General features: G+C 41.4%; 1 protein-coding gene across 1 annotated transcript in view; it reads left to right on the top strand.

Annotated features, from left to right (window-relative positions):
• Window positions 1-18,037, top strand: part of TMEM131 (transmembrane protein 131) — a 104,563-nt gene extending 86,526 nt beyond the window's left edge. Inside the window, exons 30-41 of the mRNA XM_054817781.1 lie at window positions 983-1,141; window positions 1,722-2,314; window positions 5,218-5,393; window positions 6,633-6,760; window positions 8,183-8,307; window positions 8,465-8,620; window positions 9,749-9,929; window positions 10,266-10,387; window positions 10,477-10,573; window positions 12,079-12,176; window positions 13,369-13,532; window positions 16,994-18,037. Of these exons, the coding sequence (XP_054673756.1) occupies window positions 983-1,141; window positions 1,722-2,314; window positions 5,218-5,393; window positions 6,633-6,760; window positions 8,183-8,307; window positions 8,465-8,620; window positions 9,749-9,929; window positions 10,266-10,387; window positions 10,477-10,573; window positions 12,079-12,176; window positions 13,369-13,532; window positions 16,994-17,290 (2,296 nt within the window). The 3' untranslated portion in view covers window positions 17,291-18,037. The remainder of the gene's footprint in view (window positions 1-982; window positions 1,142-1,721; window positions 2,315-5,217; window positions 5,394-6,632; window positions 6,761-8,182; window positions 8,308-8,464; window positions 8,621-9,748; window positions 9,930-10,265; window positions 10,388-10,476; window positions 10,574-12,078; window positions 12,177-13,368; window positions 13,533-16,993) is intronic.
• The last annotated feature ends 8,393 nt before the right edge of the window (window positions 18,038-26,430 follow it).

A 26,430-nucleotide genomic window follows, 5' to 3' on the forward strand; every position in this document is an offset into this window, starting at 1 on the left:
TCTGAAAAAATCCCTTATTTCTTTAAATTTTCTGTTGCTTGTTAACATCTTGGATGAAAATTCTTTCCTACCTTCTGCTGTCTGGTTCTGCATCTAGAATTCTTTTTAATCCCTAGGGCAGGGAAAAAAGCACTGATAACCAGCTATCAACAGCTGAGTTGGTCTCCAGAGTTGCTCGTAATTTAGGTGATAGTTAAAAGATGATATCTAGGCTAGATTCTTTTAGCTAAAATTGAGCAAGAGGTATCTCATCCTTTTGTATGAATTGATGCTGGTTTTTATACATTGGGCTTGGAAAAACTGGCAGTCAGCACGAGGGAGAACAGAAACTGAAGTTGCTAATTTAAAGTTCTTTTCTCATAAACTTTCCAGGGTAATAGGCAAGGCAAGCTTTAGTCATCGTCATTGTGTCTCCTCCCCCCGAAACTCCCACCTGTTAGAAGATGAAATCGATAGCAGTGCGATGAAGGTCTCTGCAGTGGTTTTATTGCTTCATTCAAAAATATAGTTCACTGCAGTGCATTATGTAAGTGGAGAACTCCGAAACATGGTATTACAGCAGATGCAGTTTAGTTGTAAAATTCCTTGAAATAATGCTCTTAAATTCCACTTCTCTGAGCAGCAGTACAGTCCTTTACAGAGGGTCTCTGCCTTTAAAATGGAATTGCACCAACGAGCTGTGAGAGCTGCTGACCACTTGATGCCGTTTTAATAATTTGTTATAGCTCTTGTTTTTATTTTGGATTAAATTCTTGGCAACTGAGTGTCACACTTGCACCTAGCTTCCATTCTCAGTGTTAGCGATGTGTATATTGTGCTAGACTTGCGTATTTTATCTTTCTGCAGACAAAGTTGTGGTTCGGATGCAATTTTCAGCTTTTCAGTAGAAGATACAAACTTTTTGTCTTATGTGATTAGATTCATTAACCTTAAAATGCTCAAAACTGAGAAATACTTAGATGACTGCCTCTCTTCTCTGCAGTGTGCTCTTTCTCTTGGTAATTGGAACAGCCTATCTAGAAGCTCAAGGAATTTGGGAGCCATTTAGGAGACGCTTGTCCTTTGAGGCCTCAAACCCTCCCTTTGATATGGGAAGGCCACTTGATCTCAGGAGAATAGTTGGAATTTCATCTGACGGAAAGTAAGTATATGTTTGGGTTTATGTGGGATGTTCCCCCCCCCCCCCTTTTTTTTTTCTTTAGTTATAAAACCAGTAAGAAAGTAATACTGCTCTTTAGAACAGGTGAATGAATAAAGATCCTCCCAGTTACTTATAAAAAGATGGCTTGGATAAAAAGATGGATATTGTGATTGTGAGGAATATTCATCTTTTGGAAAAAAAGAAAGGAAAAAACCCCAACCAAACCCTGCCAAGTTTCCTGTTAACATTCTCGAAAATGAAAGGTATAGCCTGCAGAAAAATTGCAGGCCATGAGTTCCTACCTTTGGTGTCTTCAGTTAAAAAAAATCATCTCCTTTCAGTGTTCCCTCCGACATATATATTGACTGTCATTTTACTGTGGTTTTGTTCCTATGTACAGCGAGCAAGTGAACAGGAAATGGTAAAGGCTACTGACTTGCCAAACAAGTTTTAGGCATTTTTGTGGGTTATGTGCCAAGAACAATGTAGTTCAAGGATGCTTTTGGACATAGTGATTCTTTTTTCATATGGAAGAATGGAAACGTTGTAGGGTATATTTAAACACTTGTTTTTCTTCCAGCTTGAATGCGCTTGGATCAGATTCTAATCACAGTTCATCCAGAGGGATCTACGGAGCAGGCAGTTCGTCTTCACGATCTGCTGCAGGGAATCATAAACAATGCAATGCAACAGCACACCTCCACAGCAACAGAAATGCGCCTGATGTTGAAACCATAAAATCCAAAAGCAGTTCCAGCATACCTAATAGGACTTCAGCACAAGCAGCTTCCCTGCAGTCAGTGAACAGAGCATTCACTGCCTTGGATTCAGGTGCCACAGCTCAGATTCATGCCGTGGGCAAAAGAGCCAAGGGGACGAGGCAGAACCAGCAGCCAACGCAGCAGCAGGCACCGGCTTTGGCGGAGCAGCCCCCCCAACAACCCCCAGCATCCGGGCCCCAGCAGCAAGAGCAACAGACTGAAAGTGCTTTGCCACAGCTCCCGCTTCTTGGCCCACCTCATGCCGAATGTGCCAGCAGCAGGAGGCACAGCTCAGAGGATTCAGATCTCACTGGGCTCATAGAAACTATGGAGAAAGACTTTGACCACCCAGAATCCCCTTGTCCAGATGTGTTTACAGAGCAGCCCCCATCTCCACTAGCAAAAAACAAAGGTAATACAATTCTGCTTTTTTTAACAGGATGATTCATTACGTAAGCCACAGAACAAGATTTAATCAACTCTAAAGGTCATGTTTTCATAGCATGGAAAGTGATAGCTTCTCAGCTGTTCCCTGCCCTGCGGTATGTGGCTGTGCCTTGAACGCTTCCTTTATTCATTTTATGGCAATGAAGTTCTCCATACAATGCTAGATTGTGATTCTGCCTGCAAAATCTTTGGAACGTTTTGATGAAAGCAAGTGTGAATATTTAGACATCTCACCCTCTGAAGCAGAAAGATACTTTTGGTTGCCACTCCTTTGCCTTTGGGTTAGCATCCCTCCCTCCCACCTCCATCATTTGTACTTGGGGCTGGGGGCTGAGGAAAGGAGAAGGAAAAGGAAGTTGTCTGAGTGTATTACAAAAACCATTGAGTTTGGTTTCAAAAGCACATTCCTGATCCAAATAATGTGGTGTACCTATGGTAACAGTTTTGTACCTCTAGCAATTTCTAGCAGTCTAGGTATTGGGAGCTTGTCTTAGCAAATAGCTGCTTCTAAGTGTTGGTAGACCTTTGATTACATTTTTTCAACTATATTTAAATACATTTCCTTCAGATGGGTGTTTCTATTGATTTGTCTATCAATTTCAAAAGGTGTTTAAACGATGATAAAATACTTAGTTCTTAACCACTTAGATGAGTTCCATTTTTTGGCATCACTTTCCTGTTTTGTAACTTTCTCCTGATGACAAATTCTTTCAGATAAATTCACATTTTTCCTCCTGTTACAGAGGCTTTGCATCATTTGCACTTTGACATGGTGGTATACTGAATATTTAAACAAATTCTGTATTGCAAAGTATATTACGAATGTTACTTTTTGCAATTCAGATAGTCTTCTTGACCTCTTCATCATCTTGGATCAATAAATCAGATTTATGCATCTAAATTTTTTTTTACAAGCTTTATAAAACAAACAAACAAACAGACCAACCCAAAATTATCTGTGAACTGTAACTTGACTCACAAAAGCTCAGAGCATCAAATAAAACTTGTCCTTTTCCATTTGTCCTCTTTAAAAATGTAAAACCATAGGGGAAGTTCCATTATCTATCTGGATCTACATAGACACACTGGTACTTCTCTTCAGATAAATAGCTTGAGCCAATCACAAACATTTGCAGAAGCAGCAGCTTCTGGACTAAAACTGGTTGTGCACGATTCTCCTCTTTACAGTCTTCTGTTTCAGCTTCCTAATACTTGGGCTGTAGGAGGCTACTGCGGAGGCTACATAGGATTTTTGTTAAACAGCTGCTTTACGTTATATTTTCATGTCATGATAACATTTTAAATAGATTTTCTAATGATGAACATTAAACTGTTTAGCAATCCTGAATGTGGCCTAAATTTGGCGCAAATCTTAGAGCGAGGCCTTCTGATGCAAAAACACCCAATAAGGTAGAAACTGGCCTCTAGAAAATTTCCAAGATCTACTTGTATTTACACTTTTGTTTACATTCATGTCCAAAAAAATATTCTATTGCCAATATTTTTGTTGTTCTAGATTTTGAAAACATTGATATTACGTCTGAAAACCCCAAAGTTTGAAGGCACTGCCCTTTGATATGTATCTGGAATTTGCCAAAATCCTGAAGGCAAATTTATGTTCTGGTGCAAACTTTCCCTGAGGCACATTTTGCCAAATGAAATATGACGGCTGTCATTGTGCTTCCAGACTCAATTCCAACTTGAGCTGACACAAATCCCAGAAGAGGCCAAATCCACTTATTCGGCACAGGTTGAGTCTTTACTTGAGGGAACTATTAGGTCCCTCCTGGCAACAGTATGCAGGCACTGCGCGGCTTACAAATGCAAATGCTTAGTCGAAGGGCAGTATCTAAGACATCTTATTGGTAAAGGCATATATTACATCAAATGAAAGACACAAGAATATTGTGAATGCTCTCATCCTGTAAGAGTATAAGAAGAGGTGATGGTAAGATAATGATGACTCCGCATGCAAAGTTTCTCTGTATTGATGCTTTTTTTTTGATAACTTTTTTACTCCCCAGGAGCCTAATCCTGCCTATTTTGCAAGCCAGGACCTCTGGCTTGATTTTGAAGGTTCTTAAATCTCTACGTTTTGAACTTACACTGTGCTACCTTTCAGTTAGTCTGTAGATATGGCAAGAAAAACATAGTCAATTGTTCGAGTAGCATTGTTTGTTTATATGTGGATTGCTTCAAGAAAATTGATTAAACATCCCCTGGAGTGTCTAACACATTATTTTCCCTACTTTGAGACGCAGTAACACTTTGATGTCTCAAGCCAAACAATTTTACAGTCAGCTTAGTCACACATCTTAGAATAGTACACTCTGAAAGAATAAAATGTGTCAAAAGGAGAAATTATACTTGGGTGTGAGATTTCAGGGTTTGGGGGGGTTGGGTTTTTTACTTCTTTGCTGGACAAATACTATTAGTGATTTTTATCATCTGCTTTAGTCTGACTGCATGTTGGGGGTGGGGGTTTAACTGACAAGCATGCTAATCATTTCTGTTCTTTGTTCGGATGATAAAGCTTGTACCAACTTCTTACATGGTCAAACTGTCAAATTGGATTCTGAGGTGTTTAAAAGGAATGCCAGGAACAGAGCAGAGAAGAATTATAGGTAGCCAGGTGTCCACATCTACAGAGAGGCAATGGAGGTAGGGCTTGGAGGTGGAGACAGTGGAACAGTGGGACAGTTGAGATCAGGGTTCTTCAAGTTTGATGCTGTTGCTCACATTTGGTGTGAAGTGGCTGTAAATGGTTTGTGTATGGTAACAGATGACAGACTTCAAAGGCTTAATTAATCACGTGGGTTAGCCTCTGAGTACTGCTGCTGAGAATCTGAAGCATCCTTATCTTCCTAGGGAAAGGGAAAGCACTTCAGCGTAAGGCTAAGCCACAGAAGAAGCGGGAAGAAAAGGACAGAAGAGGGAAAGGAAAGCAACAGGAGGATGAACTGAAGGATTCCTTGGCAGATGATGACAGTTCTTCAACCACAACCGAAACTTCCAACCCAGATACAGAACCACTTCTCAAAGAGGTACAGCACTGCTCATAAAAGGAGGCTCTTGTGTAGCTGGTGGGTCACCTGTCAGAGCAGGAATACATCTCTGCCCTCAACTTTTATATACTCTTAATACCTAACAAAGGAAGAATGTTAATTAAAAAACATCCTTCCCAATCCTTGCCTTCAATTCTTCTCTATAAAGTCTGCTCCTCTGAGTGTGAACATGCTTGAATCACGTAGTCTCAGGGCTGAAAGTGGCTGAGTGACTGCTGCTTGATGAAACCACCAGTTGACAGCAGCACTGGGTAATTGTCTCTCTGCACGCTCCTAGCCTATTCTATTTGCAGAATAAAACACCAAAGTATGGACACCAATTTTACTCAGTAATTAAGGTGTATGCTAAAACCATGCATTTCATCACTTAGAAAGGGGGTCAGTTCACTGGTGGTAACTTGTCAGCAGGTAGGAAACTTAATTACCTTTGACAATACCCCTACCTTTGTTTTACTCATTTGGCTTACATGCTTCTAGGTAATAAACTAAAGCTCTGACAGCTTATGTAGTGGTCAGCTTGTCTTAAATATTTTGTCCTAGAGCATGTGCTAGGCAACCCAACAAAGCAAGGGTAATGACAAAGAGAGGAAAACCAAGCCTAAATCTTGACATGTCTTAAATTTGAACTTTGGAACTTCCTAGCTGGGGGGAAAAAAGAAATCTATGTAATACATTTTAGAAGTTACACTTTAGTAAGTTTTCATTTGAAAATCACCTTTGATTCTTCAGAAAGGCTATTTGGCAGTATACTTGTGTTCAGAAAGTCTTGGAAGTGTGGTTAAAAAAAAGAATAAATTGAATGGTGAAATTGCTCGTATTCTTTGCTTTGAAGAGTCTGTTTTAGACATCCTGGACTGCGTACAACAGATGCAGTATAAGTCTCAGTACAGAGCGAGCATCTTTTTAAGTAGACTCAGAGGCCGTGGCCTGAGGAGCTGTGTATTTGCAAACATCCGATCTGCTTGAAGCACATTAATTTGCGAGATATTTCAATTTCTACTTCTACAAATAGGAAAAAATAGATACCACATTTAATAGGTAGATACCACATTTAATAGGTATACTCACTAAGCAGTAAAAAGCTACCTTCTATGCTGCAAAAATGCACATTTTCAAATAGCCTTCTTTACTCATCCCTATTTATACTATGTATGTTGCGATGCAAGAGGGACTTTACTTTTCATGAATATTAACATGTGGCTATAATGTCTTTTATAGGAACCTGAAAAACAAAAGGGAAAAGTTATACCAGAAAAACCTGAAAATGAAATAGTCCCAGTAAAACAGAAAACTAAGAAACTGCTAACAAGTATCAAGAAAGAAATCCCTGTAGATGGGAAACCCAGGTAAGCAAAACAAAGGCTTTTTAGTAGAGAAGGCATCATGTTTGAAGGGAGGATGGACTGACAAAAATCTGTGTGTTCGACTGTTGTGGCTGCCAGTCTGGCTAACGCCAACGGCAGATACCTCTTAAGCAGCTTCCTCTTCCTTCCTGACATCAGGGAATATCTGAAACGTGTAAATAATAAATTATTTAATGGGAATACAGTGTGGAAATAAAGTGAGAACTAAATCCAGAGAAGAAAATCAGGTTAAGCAATGTTAAGCTTTTTCTAACAGCTATCGCATACACAAAATAGGGCTCATGTTTCAACAGGAGCTTCTAGTGGCAGCACAGTATGCCAGCATGAGTGCCTTTGGTTGCCCTTGGTGAAGTTACAGCCACGCAATTTTCTTTTTCATATCATAGAGTAAGATCAGAGTCTTGGATATGTTATCAGAGGAGGCTGCTGCTGCTGCCAGTCCCTTTCCCTTACTGGCAGGTGGTTGATTGCAGATTATAGAAAGGGGAAAAATGAAGAACTGTAGTCTTACTCTGTCTGGTTCATTCTGAAATATTCTGAAATCAGATCGGTATCCAAGTGCCACATAAGTAAATTTTACCAAATTGAGGCATGGTATATTGGCTTGTGTTTTCCCTCTTGCTGTAATTAATACTAGACTAACTGGGAATAGTAGTTAGTATAGATTAATTTTCTCCAAAATATTTCTGAAAACATTGTTTGGCAAAGTCTCCACCCTATCTTATTTATTCTTATCAGTATCTACTTTCCTTTATCCTCTAAATCACAAGTTCATTACATGTGACAGTATTCAAAGGCGACAATGAGAGCTGGTTTGGAATTCTTCTGCAAGAAATGAGTAAAATAGTTCCTCCCTAGAAAGATTGAGAGACATAATCAGCTGGAGAAAAAAAACAATATATAGCCAAAGGAATTTGTCGGTGGGTTTGAGTAGTTTTATGTCATCAATTAAAAGATGATCATGTACATTCAAGGCAATAGTATATCTGGAACATGTGATCTAACAAGAGTGTGTGGCGGTAGAGTAGAAATACAGCAGTTGCCATCTCTTGTTTGCCTCTGTATAACCAACAGCTTTTATAATCCTGGAGCTCCAGGATGAAAGCTACTCCTGGAAGGTGAGCGAGCCCTAATAAATGTATGAAGCAGTGTGGGTAGCAAATGAGCCAGGGCTAGGAAGGGTGGAGTTGCATATAGGAGAAATACAAAACTCTGCTTATGAATAGCTTTGAAGATCACCACAACTTTGACTTGAGAAAGCCACAGGAGACCAGTCTTTTGTAAGACCATATGGCATATATATATTTTTATATATATACATACATATATATATATATATGTATAAAATCTCCTCTTCAGCACTTCAGAGAGCTTAAAAATAAATGGATCTCTGTTTTCATTTAGTTCCTTGGAATTGTCTTATACTCCCCCACTGGAAAACAAGCAGCGCAAAACCTTTCCATCCAAGATATCTACACAGCACCTTTTGACGAATGGGTCTAAATCAAGAAACCTCCCCAAAACTAGAGGTAGTGTGAGGCTATTTTTTATAAATACCTTGAGAGTTTTATTTGGCTGTTTGTAACGCCTCTTGAGTGCTTCATTCGAAGTCTGGGAAGAGTTTCTGAGAAGAAAGCTGTTCAGTTTGCTATCCACGGACTTGCTTTTCTTCTTTTGTTTGAATAGGTCCGAACAGTAAGTTAATGGAGAGCAGGCCGGTATTAGCAAAATTTCTCCCCAGTGGTTCTGGACAGGAGCTAGGAAACACCAGCAGCTCAGAAGGGGAAAAAGATTCTCCACCACCAGAGTGGGACTCTGTGCCTCTTCACAAAGCTGGCAGCTGTAAGTAATCGCTAGAGGATGACAGAATTACTTTTCTGCAATGAATATCCATAGGTAGGCTTGGTCTGTTTATAGATCTTCCTATCTTTTTTTTCACTGCATAGTTGCGCTCCTGTTTTCTGCTGTAGGCCTCATATTGATAGCATCTGGTACGATTTGGGAGATTTGAAAACACTGTGGGCAAAACGTGGGCCATTTCACAGTTCTTCAGTGATGAACAGGATTCAGAAGCTGATGAGGAAATTGAGGAAATGAGAATTAACACGTGAAAACAAAATATATTTTCTACAGCAGATGGGGTTTTATTTGATCAAGTCCACTGCAGCCGAAGTTGCAACTAATTATATGATTTGCCCTTGAGAGGGAACACTGAAAACGCCTTAATGCAGTGGTTAGCGTGGGGCACTGTTAAAAGCTTTTTGGTTGCGTTGTAAGTCCCTTGTGTGGGAACCGAATCACCTTCCTCTTGGCTGTATGCAAACATAAAGTCATCTCTCCCCACAGCACTCACTTAGAAAGATTCCTTCTTCCGTACAAATCAGTTTACCTTGGTGCTTTTATTGCAATACAATCTCTGAAAAGGGGTAGTAAACCTGAATAGTGATTGGTGACTATAGAGAAGAAGCTGCTGCTTCAGTCACTGGGAACAGCCTTTGTCATAAACATAGAATCACAGAATGGTTTGGGCTGGAAAGGACCTCAAAGATCACCTAGTTCCAACCCCCCTGCCATGGGCAGGGACACCCTCCACTAGACCAGGTTGCCCAAAGCCCCATCCAACCTGGCCTTCAACACTTCCAGGGATGGGGCATCCACAGCTTCTCTGGGCAACCTGTTCCAGTACCTCACCACCCTCACAGTAAAGAATTTCTTCCTTATATCCAATCTGAATCGACCCTCCTTCAGCTTAAACCCATTACCCCTTGTCCTGTCACTACACTCCCTGATAAACAGTCCCTCTCCAGCTTTCCTGTAGGCCCCCTTCAGGTACTGGAAGGCTGCTATAAGGTCTCCCCAGAGCCTTCTCTCCTCCAGGAAGTCAAATAATTGGAAAGGATAGCAGAAGTTTGAGAAGCCTTTGTTTTAAAGTAAATACTGCAGGAAGATGTTTTGTGTTTCTCTTTATAGCTACAGACAACCTTTATAAACTCTCTCTACAAACCCTGAACGCAGATGCTTTCCTGAAGCAGCGACAGCCCTCGCCGACACCTGCCTCTCCGTCTCCTCCTCCTCCTCCTCCTCCCGCAGTGTTAGCTTTTGGGCCACGAGGAGGCACTTACAGCAGCATTGTGAACAGCAGCTGCAGCAAGTGAGTCCAGATCTGCACCTCCTACTGATTTCCCAAGCACAGAATACTTGTGGAACCCATGTGCTTCATGTCGTGTATCTCCCTTTCCTCAGACCCATTTCCTCTTCCCACGGAAACTGCTTTTTGCAGATATCACTGTGCGGATCTTACCGTGCTATTTATATTTTTCTGGGGTTTCTTACAACTTGGTAGATTGGAAAAATGTGCAATTACATGAACTGTTGATAACATTTTCATGAATGCTAGCTTAAATTGCTGCTTTTTTATGAAAGTGCTGAAGTCTAAAACTTTACTATTTTGGGTTTTTTTTCTTCCTCTCCCCCCCCCCCCCCCCAGTGAAACGAAAAGCAAGCAGCCAAACAGTACCAAGCATAAGCTGGCAAAGGCAGCTTCTCTTCCAGGCAGGAATGGCAACCCCACTTTTGCTGCTGTAGCTGCAGGTTATGACAAGAGCCCAGGTACTAGAACCAGTTTGGAGTTCTAAATATTCCTGAATATTCTGTTACTTTTTTATTTTTTATTTTACTCATTCGATGTATTCTTGCAGGTGGCAGTGGTTTACCAAAGGTTTCTCCAAGTAAGATGGATGTTTCCAGCAATATCAGCATTTCTCACACAGTTGTTGACAGTGATGGCTCTGACAGGTAATTTTTATATTCCCTAGGCAAATACTTAGGCCCCTAGAAAAGGAGATTGTAAGCTGTTAATGGCATTCTGAAGGTAGTGATGTGACAGAATTCATTCTGGTTCTTTTTTTTTTCTTTCTTTCTTTTAAACTGTTTTTTAAAGTCTAGGCACAGCATCTCTCACCTTGCAAAAAAATTTAGAACTTATGAGTGACTCAGAAGTAGAGAGAAGGATGTTCTGGATGTGATGGGGACGTCCCCCGCCTCATTCCCAGTAACTCAACAATCTTGTGTTCCCCAAGCATCCAAACACTGAGAAATCAGCTTGGCTCAGGCTCTTTCAGTATTGAGGAGCGTGAACCAAGGTCACTTGAAATAGTTTACAGGCACAACATCTTTCACTCCCAGTTTTAACACTGCAACCAGAAGTATAACTGGACTTGGCGTAACGAGTAGGAGCAGAATAGAGCTGCGCTCAGTCACGTTCCCCAAGGCACGCTGTCTTTTCTGACATATTTTGGCAGTGCGAGTCTGCCTCAGTTGTAAAAATCAGTGAGTGTCTGGTAACCTTTCTGGAATAGGAAAGAGACTTGAATTCAAGTTTCAATACGCAAAGGAATTGCTCTTCTGAGCAAAGTTTGTGGGCGGGGTTTTGGTTTGGTTTTGTAAATGTTTATCACTGGTTCCAGTTAACTCATCTGTAGTTTCAAGAAGCTTCCCCACAAGCTAGAGTGAGAGCATTTGTATCTCGTCTGAGTGGTTCTAAATTTTATCTGCTTGTCAAAAAAAAAACCTGCGCTATGACTTAGACCCTGTAAGTTTTCTGAAAAACTGATCAAAAGAGCTACTCTCAGGTTTGTGTTGGAGCTCAGTCTACAGATTGAAGAGCACTGTGTCTATAGCAGTGTGTTGCTCCAAGATGGGTATATACACAGGAAAACAGTATTTCACTGAAATCTTTAGTTAAAAAAAAAAAGCTGATTTCTGAACTCTTGATCACCATTTTATGTATCTATTATAGGCTGAGAGAGTTGGGGTTGTTCAGCCTGGAGAAAAGAAGGCTCTGGGGAGACCTTCTAGCAGCCTTCCAGTACCTAAAGGGGGCCTACAGGAAAGCTGGAGAGGGACTGTTTATCAGGGAGTGTAGTGACAGGACAAAGGGTAATGGGTTTAAGCTGAAGGAGGGTCGATTTAGATTCAATGTTAGAAAGAAATTCTTTACTGTGAGAGTGGTGAGGCACTGGAACAGGTTGCCCAGAGAGGTTGTGGATGCCCCCTCCCTGGAAGTGTTCAAGGCCAGGTTGGATGGGGCTTTGGGCAACCTGGTCTAGTGGAGGGCGTCCCTGCCCATGGCAGGGGGGTTGGAACTACGTGATCTTTGAGGTCCCTTCCAACCCAAACCATTGTGAGACACACATGCACCTTTGTACATATACATTTATATACAGATCAGTAAGTTAATATTGTTAGTAGACTGTGTTAATGAGTTGTGTATTGCTTTCCCATTACTCTATAATATTTAGTTCGGGTTTGTGGAGTCCTATCAGCAATCCCAGCAGTCCCGACTTCACACCTCTCAACTCATTCTCTGCATTTGGACATTCTTTTAACTTAACTGGAGGTGAGTTTTTTGTTTTCAAATATTTTCCATGTTCACATACAGGTGAAGAAATGGCATGTCTCCATTCCACTGGTCTAAGTACAGACAGTGTTCCCATCCCTGCCCCCAAAAAGGATGGCTATGGGGGAAAGTGTGTTCAAAACTTAGTGGTGTATTCTGTGTTTCAGCCCAGAGAGAGTTAGTGGAAACTCTTTAGAGTGTTTGTTGGGCTAGAGATACTTGGTTTGAAGTTTCTCACTTTCAGAAAAATTTCTTGATAGTTTTTTTTTCCTTAGGCTTCCTCCCCTCCATCCCTTCCCCTGAAGCTTTACTGTAGGTCTCAAAAGTGTGCCACTGGGCCTGTGGTTTCCTGAGCACTTAACGCCTCCATAAAACCATTGGTCTATAAATGAGGCAGTCACTCATCCCTCGTGTTGCTTTCCTCATGTTTTCCTCTAGTGTTTGTTTGGCTGCATGATGAACTGATGTGTACTAAAACCAGTCATTAATTCCTGTATTTAAATATTTAGGTAAACTTTCCGTGACTATTGAGACAGGCCTTGATGCAGGCAGGCTATATTGTAGGGCGTGGATGCTCTGTGTACTTACTGTGGATTTGTACACCGTGTTTGGGGATGCATGATAGTTTTTAAGGTGTCTGTGAAAGATGATAAGCAAAGTTATTTGTATGTGGCATTTGCAAAATGAATGGTATATTTACTGAAAAAAATGCTATCTCCTGAAAAAATCGTATGTCTACTGAAAAATGCTGGGTGTGTGCAATCAATAACAGCTGCTGGTGTGGGGTTCTTTCATCTTCATCAGCAACACTTGGCACCAGCACTTGCAGTTAACTTGTTATGAGGAACTCTTGGTATTGCTGTGCTCCTGCCTCGTTCCCTGACTGTTTGCTTTCAGGTAAATAATACCAGGAGCCAGAGAAATCCCATAGGCTGATACTGAATTGTACACAGTAAGCGTGTAACTCTTTTCCCCACCATAATCATGATTTTAACTTTGTAGCCACTGTCTAATGTAGGGCAGGTGAGATGAGATCTGTATTACTGTGTGACATTTTCTAATCTCAGTTCCTGCACTGCAGCAGGACCTGCTGGAAAAATATAGGCAATAACTGTGAAGAGTATTAGTCTGCTGTGGCTCTTTGAAAAAGAGGAAGAGTAATGTACTCAGTTTTATTTCATTTTATTTTTAGAGGTTTTTAGCAAACTTGGTTTAGCTCGATCTGCTTATGGGCAGGATGTTCAGAGAAACTGGAGTGAATTCAATAACGTTCCATCATCCATCTGGGATCCTTCAGCTACAGATTCTGTACCCTCCTGGCCAACAAGCTCAAGTTCCCCGACTCATACAACTGCAGTAAGTATTCAGTCCAAATACAGCATTTTATTACTGTTACCAACTCATTCTGTATCTGCCATCTAATTGAATTTCAAGGATTTTTAAGTTTGGATTAAAAAAAATCAGCTGAAGAATAAAGGGAAAGGGAATATGTATTCATCATTCCGTGTAGGTCAGTTGACATGGCTGTTGGTCAAATTGTGATAAGTCCACTTATGTGCTGATGACAAATCCATGTAAATTGTTTCACATAAAAATATTTCTCACAAGAGCATCTTGCCGCAGTTACAAAAGCATGTTCCACTCCCATGTGCTTCAGGATTGTAGAAAGAGCCATTCTGCGCCTGTGCCATGGCTGGATGCTGTCTCTGTCACTGCCAGTTTGATGGACAATTGCAAAGTAGCCAATATGATAATTTTCAGACTTTGATTCCGCTTCCTGAATCCAGTGTCACACCTACTCGTAAATTAAAAAGGTCAAAAAAAAACCTTATCTAAAAGTAAAAGATGTAAACTGTATTCTTTTTAGCTTAGAAAAAACACTGAAGGACTCAGCATAAGGTGAAGCCTTTAAACTGACTACTGATTTTGATGGAGATCTTGAGTATAGCCAAAGAAGAAGAAACAACTTTTACACAGATTGTAGCACTGGTCTCTCATCCTGTGCTTCTCTATCTGTCAGAATAAAACTTACACCACAACAGCTGTCTTCAGTGCCAGCTGAAATCATTCTTCATCTTGTCTTCTGAAAATGTTTTTGTAGTGAGTAAGAGGCAGTGTTTACTTCACCTGGTAGCAGTTCAGATGGAGCGGGGGAAGGTGGGGGGCAGGGGAAGCCAAAGAAGGTCACACAGCTTCTTATAGACACATACTCACTGATCCCACCCTTGTCATGCAGTTACAACCGTAGCTGTAACCTTACTATGACTACGTAAGGAGAGATTTTTGCTTTTTGGTCACATGGAGGGCAGATTCCTCAGCACATTTGATAGAAGGAGGGATTGAGGACAACCAGAACAATCTGTCTAGCTCCTAACTCCTAACCTATTTCCTGGCTGCTTCTGAAAAATAGTTGGAACTGTGCTTCAGGAAGCATCAAGATGGAAGCCAAACAAATGGTATAGAAGAATTATGAGTCTCTCTAAGTAGTTTGATTTGAGGTGCAAGGGGGAAGCATTTTAGGAGCTTATTCAAGGAGAAGATCACTTAATAAACAAGAAGCAGCAGAGAGACTGAAATGTTCAAAGCCTTTTTAATGATAGTGATTTTTTTTCCAAGTGCTTATGGTGAGCCAGAACAGGGAAATTTGGCTATTCCTTTCACTGAACCTCCTTGCTGTAAGTGCTAGATAAGAGAGCAGGTACCAGGCCAGGGCTCTGTCCTTTTCTTCGTTCTGGCACAAGAGCCAAAGCTGTTCTTGCAAACAGCAATGATGTAGTGGCTTTGTTGTTACCCTCTTTTCTAGGAAGGTTTCTGGGGAGTTGATTTTGATCATCCTCCTTCCTTACTCCTCTTGCTTTCCCATTTTATGCGTAACTCTGCTTCTGTACTAAATAGTATTTGACTTCTGGGTCCTGTCTCCCCTCAGGTCTTGCTGCATTGCTGGTACTTCTTCCCAAGTTTCTTTCTAACCACAGTCCCTCGTTCCTCTTTCCTCCATTTCCCTGCGTGTAGTTCTGTCTGCTGGCCACTTTGTACTTCCCTCCACCAGCCTTGAAAGGGAGTAGCAGTCTCACCTAAGGTACTCTCCTCTGCTGCTCCTTTCCTTTATGAGCAATTGCCTTTCCGTCAGGCTCTCCCAAACACTTTTGGGACACATAGGAATAGTTTCTTGCTCTTGCCCACAACAGGAAACAGGGTGGACTTTTAGTGTGTTAGGGTTGGTGAATGAGCAGCAGAATGAGTGTTTCCTGTTGTAGGCTTCGTAGTCTAATGCTTGTATAGCTTAAATATAAACATTTAGTTATATAACAGTAATAAACTGCAACCCTGGTTTGGCTCAACTTCTCAGTGACATTGGAGAGTCCAAACGACGTTGGCCCAGTTAACCCCTGAGTGTGCTCAAAACTCCTGTCCAACCCTCACTATCAAATTCTGTGAGGACATTTGGTAATGTGTTAGCATCCAACCAATTTCAGGTATGATTAGACCAAGCATATCTTCTTCATTCCAGGGGAGAAAATAAAAACCTGAAATGAAGACATTTTCAGAGTCTACCTTTTTTCTTTTCTAAAGGGATTTTTATTTTAATCTTCAGATGCAGAGTACACTGATACTGGTTAACCTTTAGTGTGCATTATCTGAGGGCAGAGATCTTGGGAAGGGACGTCCTATCTCCACCTAGTAAATCCAAACATAAGGATGTTTGTACCTTACAGCACATACTCAACAAGTCCACTGCCTTTTGGATCTATCAAGTTTACTGTATATTTGCAAATTGAATTTACAGCATATGTACATTAAATCTTTTGGCGCTGAGGTATGTAGTGCATTAAGCCTACATGTAGCAGGTTCTGTGCTAATATTAGCATGAAAGTTATGCTAACCTTTCTCATCTCCATCTTTGGCTGCTTCCGGGTATCGCTTTCCACCACACCATGAGTTAGATTATTCTGCTTGTGGCTTGCTACTGTTTGGGCTTTAATAAAGCAGTTGACAAAATCCAGGCCTTTTTCATTTCTGCATGTGTTCTCTAGGCTTGCTGTACCTGTCCTATGCATCCCAAATGCATTTGTGACATGTCTTGCAGCACACCTGCATCTGCACCATGACCATTTGTCAGAGACTTCCAGATGTCTTGAGCCAGGACAGACTTACTGGAACTCCATGACAAATGGCCAGTTCTCCAATCTCTTCTCCCTTCATCTTGGAGAACTTTTGGATGGGGGGAAAAAGTGTATACTGGGAATGCGGGGAGGTACAGTGGGGCTGAACACAGGTAGGTTCATCTGAAATGTACATTTTTGTAACAGATATGTCCGAATACTAGGAGAGAAGTTTGCAAACAGCAAGAAAAAAAAAAAAGGATCAAGGAACAGACTTTGATGCTACCATCATTGCAACTTGAATTTTGTTGGGTTTTTGAGTCTTGAGCTATGTTCACCTACCTCATTCTAACTAGTTTAATTAAGCTTGAGCTTCTTGGCCCTTGTGTGTTTAAAGCTTGAATACTTGTAGTGCTTAAATTAGTAATGGTATGGGGATCTATAAGCTCAAATGAAAACAGCTTAAAAACTTGTAATGTACTTGCACTCTGCAGCTCATTCAGTTACCAGACGTGTTCAGTGACCGTTCGTAGTGTGGTTCGTCTGGGCAAGCTCTGGTAGAGAGAGTTTAAAGCTGCCATGTTGCAGTGAAGATGGAAGGGGTTCCACAGCAGGCTTGCTGCTTCTTGGGTACTTTTCTTGCAGGGGGGCTGTAAACAAGGTGAAAATAGAGGTTACCAAACTGCTACTTACCTGGCTCTATCTTTACTGCAGTCGATCCTTGGCAACCCAAGTGGCCTGTGGTCCACCACTCCATTCAGCAGTTCCATTTGGTCAAGTAATCTCAACAGTGGCCTTCCCTTCACCACTCCAGCAAACACGTTGTCAGGCATTGATCTAATGGGTAGTGAAAACTCCTCCGCTGCTCCTCCTCCGCCCGCTGCTGCCACCGTTGCCAATCCTGCTGAAGACATGGGACAGACCTACAATCCTTGGAGAATTTGGAGCCCAACAATTGGAAGAAGAAGTTCAGATCCTTGGTCTAATTCACACTATCCTCACGAAAACTGAAGTTAAGGAAAAGGAAAGAACTCTTATCCAGGTCATGATACAATTCTGAATGCAAATTTTTGAAACATCATTTTCAGGCTGTTGCTGGTCATTGCTTTTTTTTCCTTCCCCCCCCCCCACCCTCCTTCCCCACCAGTCATGCTTTCATCACTTGCTCCTTTTTGAAGTCTGTCCTGCAATGTGGTAGTGTGAGATTGCAGATAAGCTTGAAAAAGTCAGGGTGTGGTCACAAATCCCAACTACAGCTGAAGCCTGCAAATCTGAACAATTTCTCTGGTTTCATATTTTACCATCTGCCATCTTTATTTAGGAAACAATTTGAACTATAAAACAGTCCTGGCATGCAATACTTTTATGAAAAGTACCAGTTTGGGTTTTTAAATTTTTTCCAGTATTATCCTTCAAGTTCTAATTTAAAATCAAAAGGCACTTTGTGCTAAAATGCAGAGTATTTTTTTAAAATAAGGCTGTCTTTGTTAACACAGGTTCTAAGAATGTAAAAAAACAAAACCAACCAACCAACAAAACCAACACAAAACCTTAAGAGCAAAATGGCTGAATGTAAGAGCATTCTGTTGAGACTGTAATACACTTTCTGTGCTGTTTGTACATTTGTAAACCTGAATGCATTTTTAAGTTGAACTGAAATGCACACAGCCAAGACTTGTGGAAGAAACAAGATACCTTGTGCATTTCTTACAGATACAACTTTGGGTTGTACTTTAAAATAAATACTGCTTTTTTCAAGATCTGTCTGCTGTAGTTCTGTTCTGGTATTTTCGAAACTTGTGCATGCATGAATCCACTTGGCAGTGGTAGCCTTCAGGCCAAAATCTACTGCGTGTAGGGCCTATATTAACAGAAGCTTCACTGCAGATGAAACCTGGCTTCTCAGCAGCATGGGTTTGCATGGCAGTGGAGAATTAGAAATTGTTTTCAGGGTTACACAGTGCTACCTGCACAAAAATTTGCTGGATAGTAAAATGCTGGAAAAAATGTCTACACTGTTTAAGTTTCCAAGTATCAGGCATAGTAGCAGCTCCTGCTGTTTATGCTACACCCATATCTTTGTAACACTGTTCTTGTATAAGTCTGAACAAGAACTTGGACTATTTTTTAGATACGATTTATCTGTCCCTTTAAAGTGTCTGTTTCCCTTCATTAACAGTCAGGCAAGCCCCAGTGACTACGTATATTCATCAGAGCTGAAGCCAGGTGAGAATGAACCCTTCAATTTCAAGAAAGCATTAACAGACACCAGCAACATAAATTTGCTTATGACTCAGTGGCACTGCTTAAAATTTGCAGCAGCAGAAATTTTTTAGAATCCGTGCTTTAAAAGAGTAAGAACTCTCTATTCTAGTTGACACCTTTATGCTACAAGGAATATTTGTATGCAACAAAATGCGGGTTAAATAAATACTTGAGACTAAGTGACTACTTTTCCAGCTTGCATTATGTAACCAAAATCTCTACAACTGTCTGATTGCTGTTGTCTTGCTGCCACCAGCAGAAGCTTGAAGATACAGATCTCTGAAATAGGAACTTGCTGGAACTCCTTTGTTCTTAACATCTGGGTATTTCTAGAACCATGCAAGGTCGTGAAATGTTCAACTTGCATTTGTATGCAATTTCCCTCTGAGTAACTGGGCAAACAAGTCTTTTACTGCACGCAAAATAAAGAATAAGTGGTTAAGCTACTGACAAGCCAGGGCCTGCTTCGCTGGTACATGGAACTTGGGAAGAAAACTAGCAGTAACTTCAAGGTGAAAGGAGCTGCTTAAAGTAATGTGCCACCTCTTTTTCCCAGCAGGTGTTTATATTGGAATTGATTCCATGGAGGATAGAAGCAGAAATGGATTCTGAGATACTAATAGTCCTCAGTGGTTTAAGCAGCTGTGAGGACAGGAAAAATTTTCTGCTTTAAAAACATTTCCCTTTGAACAAGACAAGGCAACACACAAGTAATTTAGACTTTTTTCCCCCAAAATGTGAGCCATTCTCTTGTGTTAATGCAAATATCCTCTGCCGCCTTTAAAATATTCTCAGCTCTTGCTTTTGAAGAGTTTCCTCTTGAGCACCAATTAAATATTACTTAAGTTCCAGGGGTGAAACAACCTATCAAGATCTTTGATGCACTTTTCAGTTTCCTAAGAGAGGAGAAAGCATGTCCTTCTCCCAAATGTATAAGGAAAATATCCTAGGCCTAAAGACTTCCTATTTCTAAGTGTCCTGTCTTCATTCCCTCTACTCAAAGGTTCTTTTGGAGAGCACCTTCACTCTGGTCTGCCTAGTTAAAGCAAGCAAAAGAGGTGCCTTCAGAAGACATCCTAATTATAATTGACAGAATTTAGGTATTTCTAAAGAAACCTCTCTGCATGGAACAACACAGGTCTTGCCTTCTCCCTGAGGTGTCTACTTACCAGCTTTTATGGTGTAGTCACTCTTTACATGCATTGAAAACAGTTTTGAAATTGCTCAACAGACATCACAGAATAATAGATAGGACAGACCTCTCCTGTTGCAGCCTACTGGAAGGACAATTTAGGATAAAAGAACATGGGCAGAAGTAAGGTCAAAAGCAGACTGAACAAGACTGAAGCTCAGACCTTGAGGTAAGTTCCATCTCGAGTAAAAAGACTGGAGAAAAAACAGCTTAAAGCGCTCAGAAGACAGGCTCTCCTGGAAACCAGGGAGCTCACAGCCCTTCTGATAATTTAAAACATTTCTTCAGAGTAGTATCAGGGCCAAACTACTATGAGTCAGTTCTCTTCCAGACCTGGAAGCTACTGGGAATACAAAGTTCACGGCAAGGAAGAGAAACAATTACTGTTAATTTTGGTAATTATTTTGGTGCTCCTAAAGGGCAGTTCTATTCTGCCAACTCTAACAAATAGACTTTAAAAGTGTGAAAAGTTTCTGGCCTGTTACGAAAATTAGAAAGCCTGAAATAGGTAATTACGGCCCTAACATGTGAGATCAGTTTAATTAGCATGAGCTGTATTTCAAAAAGCTCTTGAAAGGCATTAGAGAGTTTGTTAAAGTATAAGACCATATCAGAACAGGATATAAAATTCCAGTCAAAGGACAGTTAGTGTTTATTTCACAGATACGGACACTTGGAATGAACCAACATACCAATGAAAAGGTCTGGGCCCGGCCATGGCCGTGGCTCTGTCAGCAGCGGTACGTACTGTAGCTTGGCCACTGCCCTGCCAGAGAAACAGCAAACTGGGGAAAACTTCAGGATGATGTAGACGCAGAATTCTCAACACTGGAGCATCATGATCAAATTGTACTGAAATTGTCCACTGTACTGTAGCTGACCATGAACTGTCTGCCCGATCCAACGAGAGGTAAAATTAAGAGCGCACAAGTGTTTTACCTTCATCGGGCTAGAAGCGATCTTTCACCGAAACTATTTCACCTGGAGTGATGTTTTACACTAAATTAGCTTTGACTGTGCCTTGTCTGTTTTCCCGACCTGTAATTATGAGCAAGTTTTCTGAGCTTCAGTGTTTTGGCCTCATGAGGCAATGCTGACTTCAGCTCACGATGAGTCAGTTCGTTAGAAGAGAGCCAAATGCTGGGATTGGAAATAACCCAGCTTCTACTGTATGATTGCTGCAAACGGAAGAGCATTCAGTCACCTCATTTTAAACAGGTTCTGCTTCAAAACTGAGTCTTTTGCCCAGTGCCTGTTCTCATCTAACACCAGTCAAGGATGGACTTTATGTTCAGCCAGTGCTTTAGTCACGTAAATACTAAAGCAGTCGTCAGGGTGACTGAATCAGCATGCTCTTCAGCAGCCCTCTCAACTCAACTGCTAACCATTTTTACTACTACTGGTTTGCTACTTAGATGCTGTGTGATCCAGCAGCAAGCAGAGCATGACTTTTTTTTTTTTTTTAACATAGCAGAGAAGAAATGAAACCACCAGAAAGCAAAGCCACAAGCATCTCCAGGAGGCAGAGAAAATATAATGAAGCACTAGCCTAAACTGTGGGGGACTAATAAAAACTCAGAGTCTTAAGAAACAATGAAAACCCTAATATCATTATATTTGTTGGAACATGAGGACTGCTTGGAGAAAAACTTTATTTCTTTTTTGAGCAGAACTGTGTAAAAGTAGCTGGTCAGATCCAAAAACATCAGTTGACCTTACACAGCAGATTACATTGTACCAAGAGAAATGCAGAAAGTAGAAGGAAGTGTCAAGAAAGATTTTTACGGCCATTTCCTAAGGAAACCCCCTTGAGGTGTTTTTGATCACTAAGTAGTGGTCGTTCAGGAAGGACCCTGTAGCTGAGACCTATCTTCACTCTCTATCTGCCTACTGTGAAGCAAATGTTTAAGTCAGAGTGTCATTAACACTGGATAATATGGGATCTTCAGGGGGGTACGCTCAGTGTCTCAACTTTTACAAGAAAATACTCAAGTAGTGCTTGAGTGGCAGCGGGAAGTGAGTGGGACGTTCTAGCACTGCAATAACAGGATTCATATGGGATACATGCCAGTGAGTACTTACAGGAGGTGAAGCAAACAGACTGTCCTGGAGTCCGATCTGGACTCTCTTGCAAGCTGTGAAAAATCACAGTTCAATTACTTGCCCTAAACAAGACAGGGGATCTGGAGTCTGGCATCCTGCAAGAGACAAAAGGTATTGGCTGGGGAGGGCATTGGGCAGGGGGCGTGGACAGATACCTCTAGAAAAGAGGCTGTCTATTTTATAATTCTGGGGCTAATCAAATATTCCCAAGGAAAAAAAAAAAATCAGCTATTCTGGGAAGTTTCCTGGGCATATTTTGGTATGGGCCCATGGCAGGATGAAGTCACTTGTGGTGTTTTGGCTTAGTTACAAGGAACTTGCTGGGAAGCAAGTATACCGGGAAAGGAGCACCTGGAGCAGCTTCTGCCTCGCCCAGTATCGCTCACTGGCCCATTCTGGAGTTATTTTCTGGGAAGACAACGCTCACTGGAGAGAGAGGACGTTAACCTGTTTTACAGCAATGTAGAAGACAACAGAAGCTGGGGAGGATGGCTCACTGGCTCTCAAGAGGGAAATATGCAGAAGCTGGAATCAGATGAGAGAATAAAATGCTCCTTGGTGTGCTCCTTCACTGGCTGTTGTTGGCTTTCTGGAAGGGAAAAGGACTTTTGGCCCCTTCAGCTTTCCATTGCCCATCCTCCTGGTATAGCCTGTCCTTATCAGTCAAGTTAATTACCAGCAAAATTCTGCTAACATTGAAGAGTTTGGCAACGAAGACTGAAGCAAGCCCATAAAAACTATGCAACATTCTACATCAAGCGGGTATGATTCACCTTACAGCTCGCAGGAAAATTCCTGTTGTGTTGTATAAACCAGGAATTTTTTCAGACAACAGTAATTTCAAGGAATATTCACTCATGTCTCTAGCAACACAGACATTTCTTCCTATGAGCTTCTCATGCAGGTCTAACTGCCGTACCTTGCTCAGATTTGCTTGCCTGTCAAATCCTATTCTGTGGCTGAAGACTCAGCCTCCCGGTTCAAGGGGAGGGGTGGGGGTAAAAATCAACAGAGCTTAAGAAAACATCAATAATGCCTTAATGCTTCAGTTAAACTAAGCAAAGGCCATGGCAGAATGGAATATCTTAATGCTTTGAAATACTGAGGGGGGAAAAAAAAAAAAGACACAAGGAATAAAACAATTCAGCTACATCTAGAAAGTTAGTGATAAATTCAGATTTCATGTACATATGAGGGAGGGAGGGAGGAAAGGCAGAATAAAAGAGGGTTCCTTTCTTTGAAGCAGCTGAACTCAACAATCTAAAGAAATGCTCCAAGAGGGTAACTCATCACAGCTCAATCAGAAAGCAAACGTCCATGCTACAACAAGTGGCACACAGAATGTCTCATGCAGAGCTTCATCTCAGATGAGCAAATGTGGGACCTGGGCACTGGCTGTGAGTTGAACCCATGGTTTCAGGTACATGGAATGAGAATGAGGCCCACTGTGTGCTGACTTAGTGCCCTTGCATTGATCAACTGCATGCAAAAATCCATATGATGTAGTTATTAGAACAATAAAAACTGAACACTGCTGACATCAGCAGGCTCAGCACCAGAGAGCTTTGGAAAATGGACAGCATTTAACTGTGCTGGCTTTGTTTTTCAAATGGAGCCTCCTTGTGAAAAGTCACCAATTTGGTCTATACAGCAATATTAACTCATGGGAAAAAACATCCCAGTAGGCTTTCAGGAATTCTGATTAAATCAGCAAAGTGGAAAACACTTCCCCTAACTCAATAAATTTGAGTAATGCAAGTTCCTCTCGCCGCACAGTGAAGAGTAAGTGGTGCTATTTAGATAAACAGCACCCCTCTGTGGCTACAAGCTGCATTCAGGCCATCACAGCAGTGCCAGCTGGCCTTAACATTTCTTTTATGATTTTTCCTGAAACCTTGAAAAAAAAAAATTGTCAGGTAGAGAGTAGCATCTTGCTTTAACAAGAAATCGTACATTTGGAAAATTAACACTACTTTCCCCACCTCCAGTCTATACAACTGTCAATATCTCCAACAGGAATTTGCCAAAAATCCTAATCCAAGAGGAACTGGAAAATCTTGCAGTTCAATGGTGAAAGTCCACAACTCGGGGCACCCTGTTAGTCATATCAGGCTTTTACTTCTCTTCAAGCATAGCATCACATGCCAGACAAGCCTAATGCAATCAAACTATTTATTTCCTATATTTAAGATTTCTTTCATCAAACTATCAACAAATGACCCACTTTTCTTTCTTTCCCCTTCTACATTGTTTCAGTATCTTTTTTTTATATCTGCTTGCCTAACAAAGTTATTTCCCCAATATGAATCCTTTTAACCACGTTCACAAAATTCAGCTCCTCCAATTCACACAGAACTTTTTTTACAACTCATTTCTACACCCCTACTTGAGGAATTTTACGGTTATTTTGTATTTTTGTTCAAATCCCCAACACGTTGGTTTCTGCCCTCCACTCGGTCTGTCTGCCCAATTTATCCTTGTGGAAGATCTCTGCTAAGCTTTTTTTCCAGCGCTCCGCATTCTCTCCCCTCTGAGTATTTCAGTTCTTGTTCGTTCTGTCCCACTGCCTAGTTTCAATAGCAAAGCCCTGCCGCAGCCCTGCTCTCTTCCAGGTTGTAATGGGAGCCTTGCGGACGATCCTGTAGTCGAGGAGTTAGTGATCTTGGCCAAGCCGCGCCTGCCCTGCTGGGCCTCCTACCTCAGGTTTGCGAAGCCCATAGGTTAGCATGAGTAACCACTGTATAACCCCCTCTACGCAGCACTGTAGGGGGACGTGCTGGAATGTCCCGTGCTCACTGGTGCTGCGCTCTGGTGAACACCATGAAAGAGAGGACAGGACGGTCCTACCTGTCCGGAGGAGATGATAGATGGGTTTGTTCCTTACACAAGACAAAAGGCACCACAGTGCGGGTGGGGACTGAACCTCCCCAGGGATGGGAGCCTGCCGTGGGAATCCATCTGGGGTCTGTCTGATGCACAAAAGCAGGGCTCCCAGCACCTGACAGGACATAAGATTTACTTGCTATCTACATTCCTCTTTTTAGTCTATCATCTTATTAAAATGGCAATGTTATTACACTATGTGCTGTTGTGCCTTTCTTCCTGAGATCCAAGCGAGCCTCATGCCTTGCCCATGAAGAACACAGGTCACCTGTACATCAAGATTTATGAATAAATATTGATTAATGAGCAAAATTTTAAAGCAAAACCTATCCTCAGTCTAAGCACCTTCAAAGCTTCCTCCCTTCTAAGTACCACTTTGCTACTCAGTTTTAGCCCTGACTCCTGGTTTAGCTCTCCAACAACCAACCGAGAGCATTAACACAGTGCCCTGCACCTGCAAGACACTGAAGTGGCACTGAAGTACTAACGCTGTGGATGACCCTGCATGCCCTCCCATGGTTGTTAGTCTCTACAAGTACAGACTTTGGGCTGCTACCAACTCTTTCATCAAGTTGGTGGAGTAAGTGATGGGACCAGAATAGCAGCTGACTTCCTCTTCACTCAGTCTTTTGAAAGTAGAATGAGTTCAAAAGTTTTCTTTCCTTGGAAGAGCTGCCCCCTTTTTTACTAAAACTGTTCAACAATTCTGTATCCTTTAAATAACTATCAATCTTGATTAACAATATGAAAACAAGACTAATGATCAAATTCTTGTCTCTCTAGATCCATAGTCTGACAGTAGACAGTAAAATGAAAAAAAAAAAAAAAAAAAAAAGACCAAAACAGCTACAGTTTGTTAACAAGCCATCAACTTTCTAGTTAACTACCTCCACCATAAAGACAAACTCATATTATAGGTTAATTCAGGTACTCCATGCACAACCTGCATAAATCTCATAGTCCTCATTCTCTGAGGACTCAAACAATGAGAGCCCAGAAAGATATAAAGAAATGAATAGCCAGAGAAGGGGAAGTAGAGATAATGTGACACAATGGAAAGCACCATAATGGCACTATATGGATTGATTCAGAGCTAACACTTCTGACATAGACACTTCCAAAAAATGCAAGTCGTAAAAAAAAAAAAAAAATTGTACAAATACACTTGGAAAGCCGATGCCATGTTTATTCTATCCTTTCACAGTTATAAGGTGGAAGCCACTGCCAGACAGGACATGAGGCTGGGCTGGCTTGTCCTACCACAAAGTACAGATGTTTTGAGGTTCCTAATTTAGATTGGTAAGCCTCGAATCTAGCTGACTGCCCAATCTTACCTATTAACTGCCTGTTTAATTAAGTCATTCTCAGGACACCTAGAACTACTTCTGTGTCTGCCCAAGCAGGCCCCAGAAAATGAGCATTTCTCTGGCCCCTGGGGAGCCCCACCAGTATGAGTGTTCCCAGAGCAGACAAGAAAACCCACCAGCAGAATGGCACTGCTCACAAAATATAAGCCTAACTGCGAGAACTCTATATGCAGGGAACATTTGGGCTGTGGAATTACAAGGCTGCTTCTTGCGTTCACCCCAAACTGCAAAACAGGTAGCTAACTTTTAGGTTAAGTTCACTCCAGGAAACACCTGGAAATGCCCCATGGCACTCCGCCTGCCTGACAATCTCTTCTGGAGGGATGAGAAATCACTTTCCC

The sequence above is a fragment of the Grus americana genome, chromosome 1, assembly GCF_028858705.1.
Source record: "Grus americana isolate bGruAme1 chromosome 1, bGruAme1.mat, whole genome shotgun sequence".
In the NCBI taxonomy this organism is placed as follows: domain Eukaryota; kingdom Metazoa; phylum Chordata; class Aves; order Gruiformes; family Gruidae; genus Grus; species Grus americana.